The following is a 9,334-nucleotide window of genomic DNA, read 5'->3' on the forward strand; positions in this document are numbered from 1 at the left end:
ATTGGTTTCTCTAAATTCTCCCTAGCTGTGAGTGTGCGTGCATGGTTGTTTGTCCTGTCTGTCTCTGTGTCCCTGTCCAGGGGGACCCCGCCTCTCGCCCGGAACGTTAGCTGGAGATTACCACCAGCAACCCTCCCGACCCCACCAAGGGAGTACAGAAGATGGATGGATGAAGCACATCCGGATATTGGTTGTGCTGAATCGTTGTTTTCCGACAGGGGGCAGTAGTGTACCCGGTAGTACCTCCGCTTCTTGCTCGCAGAGGAAGAAGCAGTTGCTCTCCACTCCTCGCTCGGTGAACGTTCTTTCTTTCCGGAGAAGATGGCGGACCTAGAAGGTGAGTGTGCAACACATTCTGTGGGGCAGGGGCAGTTTTTACTTCTTCTCCTGGTCAAATAATGATGTTTTAACGCCTCCCTTTAACGCGGGGTTTTATTGCCAGTAAAGCGTCTCTCTGTGTAATTTAGCTGCTTTTATTGTGGCGAGGAAAGCGGATTTCGGAATTTGGTCTGAGGTGCAGCTTAGATTAATAGTTGTGTTTTTACAGCCATTCTGCAAAAATAAATCTCATCCAAATCTCAGTATTTAGATCAGCGTATTGTGATGAAATAGCGTGGCGTCTTTTATTAATCGTGATTTAGGCGCACGAACTGTTAATGCGTGAAACAGGAAACACGTGGTGAGTCATTTTGATCAAGCAGGCTCTAAACTGTATAAAAATAATTATATGAAATTGATTGCATTGCTATTTTGAAAGTGAAAGCGTTATTTTACTATAGTTTGATCTGTTGTGGTTATTGACTTGTAAAATACAAACTAGATCAGCTTTAAAATGGCTAATAAACCAGGAGCCGAACACGCTGTTGCTGTGTTTCTGAGTTCACCAGAGCTGTGGAAACGATGTCTCAGAAGTAGCAACTCTTTCAGTGTGGGGTTGAATGTTCAGTGGCCTGTTAGCTGGGAGCGTTAGCCACCACGTGTTGCAAGCACGTGGAGACACCACGTGGGCCTCTGCTTAGAACCCACGAAGAAGAAGCTGAAGTTCGCGTTGATAGCAGGATTTCCGTGGTGTTCTTAAAGCTTTCAGTTTAAAGCAATAACATCTATAAATAAACATTCCCATTTATAATGAGCTTCCTCAGGACACCAGTCATATGAAGAAGTATAATTTGTATCACTAAACTACTCACAGTAACTGCATTTAATTTATTAATACACTTATTGACTAAAAATTAAAGTAAATAAACTTCAATTATAACGATATGGGCAGTTTAAAAAATATATATTTAAAAAATATTTTAAAATATAAATTTTTAAATGTTACTAATTGAAATTTATCAGCTCTTAATGAATGTGAATGAGCAGGAAAACTGACTGATGGCTTCTTTTCAGTATTTTTTAACCAGATTTTCTGTTTTTTTATTTTATTTTTTAGCTTCAGTAAAGAAAAAGAAGAAGTCAAAGAAGGTTTTGGAAGAATCTGTTGGGGTTTGTAGAAAAACTTGACTTGAAGCTTCAGGTTTTCAGAGCCCCTCCTCTGGCCGTTTCTGAACAGTCTGCTTGTGTTTCCTAGGAGATCCAACAGAGTGGGGACTTCTTCATCCAGCCAGAGTCAGTCGCTCCCTCCCTGGACACGTCACAGTGGCCCCTCCTACTGAAGGTCAGGCCCAGGTGTTCCTGCCCTGATGGGGGGGGGGATTTTAGTTTTTGTTGTTTCAGAACCATGTGAGATGATGAAGCGGTTTATCCATTCTCTGAGTGCCGCCGCCCCGTTCAAGTCGCTGCCCTTGCTTCCGTTCTGGGGCGGGGCCGCTTCATGGGGGGCTGGAATTTTTCCAGCGTTCTGCTGGATTACAACCAGCAACCTCACGGAGTGTGACTGGACGCGGCCACGGCCAAGACGACTTCCTGTTCTGATCACATTTAAATAATTTATTCATAAAGCAAGTTATTCAGCTGGATATGATTTTAGTTGTCTAAATGTAGCAGCCTCTTTAACCTGTGGACTGATTTACTATCAGAAGAGTTGTAGTCAGAGCCGAGATGGAGTTCAGGGGTTGGTTCTGAAGAAGGAGCTTCAGAAAACAAATGCTCTAATTGGAACAACTTGGTGCATTCAACCAGAAAAGAGAAAAATTGATTCACTTACGAATCGCAATTCCTAGTCCTGGAGATTTTGGATCGATTCAAAATGCTCAAAAATTTATTAAAAAATTTATGTTTGGCATTTTTTCCGCTCCTATTTGCCAGTCACTGCATATCACATTATTCTCCACTGGGCCACTGTAGAAGGCTGGCTCACCCACTACTTGAGTAATTATTTATTTAATTTAAGAAAAAGCCAGGCAGCTAAGCTAACTTCACATTGGTCAGTTAAGTTGCAGGATTTGATGCACAAGCCTGTTTTTGTTTTCAATATGAACTGATGGAATTGGATCCAATATGGAACCTGAGAAGTTTTAAATGTTCTTTTTGTTTAAACTTACTTAATTTCAACAGAATAAAGAGTTTGAATAGAAAAAAAAGTTTTTGAGTGAAATCATAACCCTAAAAATAAAAATAAAAAATCTGGATGAAATCACAAGACACTGAAACTTCTGCATCTGTAGTGTGAACATGGCAGAACTCCTGGCTTCTTAATGAAAATATAATGTAGTATTAAGATGGAGGATCTTCAGTTGTGCAGACTCCCAGATCAGAGAGTTGTAGCCGTTTTCTCAAATCATTTAACAATCTGTGAATCAATGGTAAAGACATTTCCTGTTTTTCCTACAGAATTTCCACAAGTTGAACATCCGAACAGCTCATTACACGCCCATCCCATGCGGCAGCAACCCTCTGAAGAGGAACATCACCGACTATGTCAAGTACGGTAACGTCACCCTGAGCTTTCTGGGCCGGTTCTGGCCCAAACCCGGTTCTGACGGCGATGCATCTGCTCCACCAGGTCGGGCTTCATCAACCTGGACAAACCGGCCAACCCGTCGTCTCATGAGGTGGTGGCGTGGATCCGGAGGATCCTGCGGGTGGAGAAGACCGGTCACAGCGGAACGCTTGACCCCAAGGTCACTGGCTGCCTGATCGTCTGCATAGATCGAGCCACGCGATTGGTCAAGTCCCAGCAGAGTGCCGGTGGGTTCCCTTCACCAGCTGCCTATGAATACTGTTAGTCTGCATGAGCCACGTCAAACAGCCGCATCATCAGGACAGAGAGTTTGGTTTAGGATTAAAATCCCAATTTTTTTTCACATTTAATCTCCTTTTAATACATCTATCATTCATCTATCATTTGGAATTAAGGTAATTCCAAATGATAGAAAATATTTCCAAAAACTGCCTTTTATGTCGATCATTCAGGTCTATTTATTTGACCTGAATTCAAAGGCCAAATAAACAGAAACTTGGTCACATGCTTGCTAAACAAGATGGCTGAACTACGGAAACCCGAAGAGTTCATTAGTGGGGGGAGAAAAAAAATCCAGATTTTCTAAAAACAGAAGATGTGATTAATCAGTAAAACTGATCAGTGAAACATGACGGAATGTTTCCATTTAAAACGTGGTGAAGGTCGTGACCTTCTCTCTGCTCTGATTCCAGGTAAGGAGTATGTGGGAATCGTCCGGCTGCACAACGCAATCGAGAGCGAGCACGTTCTGGCCCGGGTGAGCCTCCAGTTTGAATGCAAATATAAAACAGTGTCACATGACACAGTTAGAGAAGATGTTGATCGCTGCTGACTGGTCGTCCACAGGCCCTGGAGACGCTGACCGGAGCGTTGTTCCAGCGTCCGCCGCTGATCGCTGCAGTGAAACGTCAGCTGAGAGTCCGGACCATCTATGAGAGCAAGCTGATCGAGTACGACCCAGAGAGGAGGCTGGGTGAGGAGCTGCTTCTTCCCCGGGTCATTCCAACTGGTCCTGGTCCAGATGAAGCCTGGAGCCGTCCTGAGTCAGAACCAGCCTGGACCGATCCGGAGCCCAGTGATGCAGTGATGACTTCATCACCTCCATTTCAATCTATCTGTCTTTTCCAACAGGCATCTTCTGGGTCAGCTGCGAGGCCGGGACCTACATCCGGACCCTGTGCGTCCACCTGGGGCTGCTGCTGGGCGTCGGGGGGCAGATGCAGGAGCTGCGGCGGGTCCGCTCCGGAGTCCTGGGAGAGAAGGTCAGGAGGAGTTCTGGTTCCGGCCAGAAGTCCAAAGCGTTGAGTCCAGCTCTGCTGTTCAGTGCCGAGTTGATAATTAGCCTTTGGAAGAAGGAAGAGCAGCGGAGACACGGTGGCCGGAGCGTCCCGACCGCCGAGGCTCAGCGCTGCCAACATCGCTCATGTCCAGTGTGGCTGTATGCTTGCAGGACAACCTGGTGACAATGCACGATGTTCTAGATGCCCAGTGGCAGTTCGACCACAACAAGGATGAGACGTACCTGAGGAGAGTCATCTTCCCTCTGGAGAAGCTGCTGGTGTCGCACAAGCGGCTGGTGATGAAGGATAGTGCGGTGAGTCTTCCTCCCTGGAAACAGGCTCACCTTCCTGTTCATGTTTGTTTGTTGGGATCCCCATTAGCCGTTGCCATGACAGTCTCTACTCTTCCTGGCGTCCACAACATAACAAAAAAAATTTTATTACAAAAAATGTTTACACACACAATATAGCATTAGCAACATAGCATTTTGAGTCATAAATGATGTTTATAACACCTTATGTAGTAAAATAATTAAGGACACACAGATCCACTTTATTCACTCCCAATGCTGATGTGAGGTTTAGTATCAACTCGTTCCGTTTTAAACAGAGAAATGAACTGAATTACCGTATTTTCCGCACTATAAGGCGCACCGGATTATAAGGCGCATAGAATAGACGCTTCATACTCTATTATTACACATCCACATTAATAAAGAAATGGTCCCCGAGTACTTTATATAGTAGGCTGGCCCAGCCGTTGTTTCACTCACGGTGTTGGTGTTGCGATATTATGCCCAACTGCTTTCTGGGTAACACAGACCAACCGACACGCTGCCGCTGCAGTCTCTGTCTCTCTTCCCCTGCCCCTCCCCCCCTTTAAATGTATTATCAAACTTTATTAACAAACCAGTGTTCTGACAACTATCCCAGCATGCACCGCGCACTACTTCTTCTACGGGGGAAAAAGAAGTTGGCGGCTGCTTACCGTAGTGGACCAACTACGTAAGCAGCCTACTGCATGTCTGTGTAAACATGACGTCTTTCATTTCGATCTGAGTTAATTAGCGTAGCATTTCTGCCGGATTTTCACAACATATCAGCCACGACAATGGACAGGGGAACCAACAAGTTCATGTCATCTTTTTTGGACGACATCAAGGTGTTTGAGCCACTGGATGCCTCCAACATTGTGCGCGTCACAGCTAAAAGCTACCGATAGATGAGGAAAACAGCAGATCCTCACACCCTCAGCATAAATATAGCTGTGGACAAGATCACTGATGCCTATTGTTCTTGCAAGGCTGGGTAAGTCGGCATTCATGGTTTTGATGGTCCACAATGTACATTAGCATATGTTTACTACTGTAGCTTGTGTTTGTGAGATGGTCACGCACGTGGTAGCTGCACTGTGACCTAAAATGGGCATTAGCCAATGAAACGCGGCCCCTGTGGTAAGGTCCGTTGCTGGACCTGTTGTGGCTCAATATTGGTCCATATATAAGGCGCACCGGATTATAAGGCGGACTGTCGGCTTTTGAGGAAATTGAAGGTTTTTAGGTGCGTCTTATAGTGCGGAAAATACGGTACTCATTTATTTGCACCAGTACAGAACACTAGAACAGCTCCACCTGCTGGTCAAACGTGAAAAAAACAACTTTCATTTGCTCAGACAAAAACAATAGATTGACTATTTTGGTTGAGCATTTAAAAATGAACTGTAAAAACCAAAAGGTTCAGAAAGAGCAATTATGAATTTGAAATATAATGTAAAATGAATAATAAAGCATGACGTTCAGAGCTCAAAGTGTAGAATTAGACTGAATAGATATGCACTCATGGAATGGAACATTGTCACTGATATCCCATCTTGAATTTTTATTTTTTTTTCAGAATCGGGTCTGATGTAGATGTTAATATCAGATTGGTGCCTCTCTAAAACAGGTCTTCTATTAAAATAGTGTAAAGTTTGGCTAAATAAAAGTTGGTTGTATAAAACATTTCGTATCTTGGATAATGTTTCTCTAAAAAATCAAAGTATAAAAGTGCAGTGTGACCCTCATCCTGCTGGTGTTTGGATCAGTTCTGTGGTTGTGACCTCTGACCCGGCTCCGTCTGCAGGTCAACGCCATCTGCTACGGCGCCAAGATCATGCTGCCCGGCGTGCTCCGCTATGAAGACGGCATCGAGGTCAATCAGGACATCGTCGTTATAACAACCAAGGGCGAGGCCATCTGCACAGGTGAGAGCGGGTTGGTCAGCGGGTTGTCATGCCAACGCCACATGATGATCTGAGTAGATGCAGCAGCTTTCGGGCCGTGATGACCTGCTATCTATCACCCTTACCTGATGGCTCCTCGGTTAGCCTGCCGTCTGGTCAGACTGATCGCTAACTAGACTGAAGCCTGTCCTCTTCCTGCAGCCGTGGCTCTGATGACCACAGCGGTGATCTCCACCTGCGACCACGGAGTTGTAGCCAAGATAAAGAGAGTGATCATGGAGCGGGACACATACCCCAGGAAGTGGGGCCTGGGGCCCAAGGTACGAGGAAGAGCCTTTAGTTTTCTAATGGTGTTTTTCTAAGTGAGCGCCACCAGGGGGCTCTAGAGAGGCCTCAGAAAGTTTGAGGGAAAAAATGGGCCAAAAAATGACAAAAAATAAAATAAAATCTGTTTTTCAATTATCCTAAAATATAAGCTAAAGTAACTTATTGAAATTTTTATCATTCTGGAAATGTTCATAATATTTTTATTCTTATTATGATTAAAGTGATAAGAACTATTTATGACTTGTATCCCCATAAACACAAATGATGCTCTTGAAAAACATTCTCATTTGTGACGAGGTTCTTTGGACACAAGTCACTTAAAGGAGAGAGATTTATATCACTAAACTGCATTTAATCATGTGTTCAAATTGAACATATGATGCCGTATATATGGCATCATATGTAACAAAAACAGAACTGCTGTTTGTATGTTAGGTTTAGGACTAAGGTGTGAATTGTGTCTTGGTTAAGGTTAGGGTTAGGCTTTAGAAAATAATTGGAAATCAATTTAAAGACCCTGTAAGACATGAAAACACACCTGAGTGTGTCTGTGTGTGTGACCTCTGGTCTGATGCCGTGTGAACCAGGCGAGCCAGAAGAAGATGATGATTCAGAAGGGCCTCCTGGATAAACATGGTAAACCCAACGGCAGCACGCCTCAGGACTGGAAGGACCAGTATGTTGACTACAGGTACCCTGCACTCACTGCTGGCCCCTGCTGGTGGCCCTCGCTCACTGCAGAGAGTTATCCCTCTCTGAGCTGCCGTGCTCTCTGAGGGAGTCGCTCTGCTACATGAATCTCTGCTCGGAGCCTCGGCCCCTGGCCAGCAGCAGCTGGGGGCCCCGCTCCCCAGAGAACAGTCTCAGCTGTTTCAGGCCCTGAGGCAGTTTAACGTCAACATGTGTTTTTCTCTGCAGCGCCTCCAGTGTGGCAGCATCAGGCGACGCCTCGGCTAAGGTGAGATCACACTATCGATTTAGAACGATGGTCTTTAGGTGTGCTGTCATAACAAGCTACCTGTGTGAGCAGCAAGATAATATGGCAAGCTGATTTATCATTTAATCAATATTTCATTGACTGCCATTTAAATAATTAAACCCTTCATTGTTAGTTCTAGATGGAAGGAGTGTATTTGTGGATAGATGCACTCAGCATACATTACAAACGTCATGGCGACATGTTAGCTTTTGGTTAAGGTTTAAATCGTCTCACAGCTGAGAGTCCAGACCCTGAAGCAAAGTGTAGAACAGGGCTGTGGACATAGGGGAAGATATATCTATATTATGTTTTTTAATGTATTTATTTATTTTGAGGCTGGACAGAAAATAATCTGTTGTTCCCATGAAAGAAGAATTTAATGACTTTTATTCAAATAGGAATGGTAATTTGTTTATTTTTGATTCAGAAAAATGGTTCACTTTTCAAATTGATTGATGGATATTTAGTTTACAGATCCTCTCGTGATATTAAATGTCTTGTCATGCTTGAGGCAGAAAACTGTACACAGTGAAAGCACCGGATAGTTAATTTTTCCTGAAGTTTGATCAGCTGTGATCGTGACGTTCTTGCAGAGGAAGAGAGAGTCAGTGGAGAGCGACAGTGAGCCGGCCCAGCCCAGCACGCCGTCTGCTGAGGACGTCAAGAAAGAAAAGAAGAAGAAGAAAAAGGAGAAAAAAGCAAAGCTAGAGGAAGCCGAGACGGAAAAGACCGAGGAGGAGCCCGACACGCCGGTGAGTTGGAGTGGACCTCCTCAGTCTGTGAACATGACCTTTTACCAGAACTCACTGAAGTGTGTGTGATCCAGGTCGGCGAGAAACCCAAGAAGAAGAAGAAGAAACAGAAGGAGAGCGAGCTGGCGGAGTGAGCGGCGCCTCGTTCTTCCAGCCAGCCAGCTGGAAGGGAATCTCAGCACAATGTGCTGCAGCAGCTGTACTGCTGGACATGAGGACGGTGTTAGCTATGGACATGAGTGGAGACCTGTCTCAGTACCAGAACAGTCCAGAGGTCCGGTCCGGTTCGGTCCGGTTCCAGCAGCTGTACTGGTTTTCTCTCTGCCTTCCGTCCTCAGACAGGACAGACCATCATGTAGTCGACATGGAAACGGAAACGCCCTGCGCTGTTCATGGAGGTGGAAGAAGACATTTGCTCATGAAATCTATCAATTTACTTCAATCTGTAAATATTTAACTTTTTTATTTTGAAATAAAAATGTATTCTGTATTTGTCCTCACTGGTTTTCAGAGAATGTGTCAGACTGGTGATGTCTGCTCCTTAATCTGCTGGGGTATAGCAGAACCAGGGCTGCTTCTGATTTAACTAGACCGATTTAATATGGAAATGCTCAATATTTGAATTTTCAGTTTTTAACTCGCATCATTCCGTATAAACAGATCAGAGCAGCAACAAGACATGAATTAAACTCCAGGCAGAAAAAGAAAAAAGCCAAAGATGAGTGTAAAACATCAGGGTTGAACTGATAACTGCCAACACATCACTGGAGAGAAGAATAAATGAATCTTTATGGATTTGGTAGTACAGTAAAACGACAGATTCAACACAACTGGATTTAAAAAAAAATTTTTTATTAGAGGTTGGCCTGG

The 9,334-nt window shown here is 44.3% G+C and overlaps 1 protein-coding gene and 1 non-coding gene across 2 annotated transcripts; both read left to right on the forward strand.

The window, feature by feature from the left end:
* The first annotated feature begins 247 nt into the window (after window positions 1–247).
* Window positions 248–8,954, forward strand: dkc1 (dyskeratosis congenita 1, dyskerin). The gene is made up of 15 exons (XM_015002963.2): window positions 248–337; window positions 1,436–1,488; window positions 1,574–1,660; window positions 2,776–2,867; window positions 2,948–3,132; window positions 3,598–3,662; window positions 3,752–3,878; window positions 4,037–4,167; window positions 4,356–4,499; window positions 6,307–6,427; window positions 6,608–6,726; window positions 7,321–7,424; window positions 7,652–7,691; window positions 8,306–8,464; window positions 8,539–8,954. Exons 1-15 carry the CDS (start codon window positions 322–324, stop codon window positions 8,596–8,598), a joined length of 1,503 nt encoding a protein of 500 aa, XP_014858449.1. The 5' UTR covers window positions 248–321; the 3' UTR covers window positions 8,599–8,954.
* On the forward strand, window positions 6,464–6,540 carry LOC148152744 (small nucleolar RNA SNORD83). The gene has a single exon (XR_015762036.1). It is a non-coding gene; the product is annotated as a small nucleolar RNA SNORD83 (small nucleolar RNA).
* Window positions 8,955–9,334: the final 380 nt, after the last annotated feature.

This window comes from Poecilia mexicana, unplaced genomic scaffold (genome assembly GCF_051168715.1).
Source record: "Poecilia mexicana isolate PSO_F unplaced genomic scaffold, ASM5116871v1 scaffold_22, whole genome shotgun sequence".
NCBI lineage: Eukaryota > Metazoa > Chordata > Actinopteri > Cyprinodontiformes > Poeciliidae > Poecilia > Poecilia mexicana.

Excerpts from the sequence above, each read along its gene's own strand:
- dkc1 (XM_015002963.2), top strand. Across the intron at positions 6,727-7,320 it reads AGTGGGGCCTGGGGCCCAAG|GCGAGCCAGAAGAAGATGAT; the intron begins GTACGAGGAAGA and ends CGTGTGAACCAG. Across the intron at positions 8,465-8,538 it reads AGGAGGAGCCCGACACGCCG|GTCGGCGAGAAACCCAAGAA; the intron begins GTGAGTTGGAGT and ends TGTGTGATCCAG.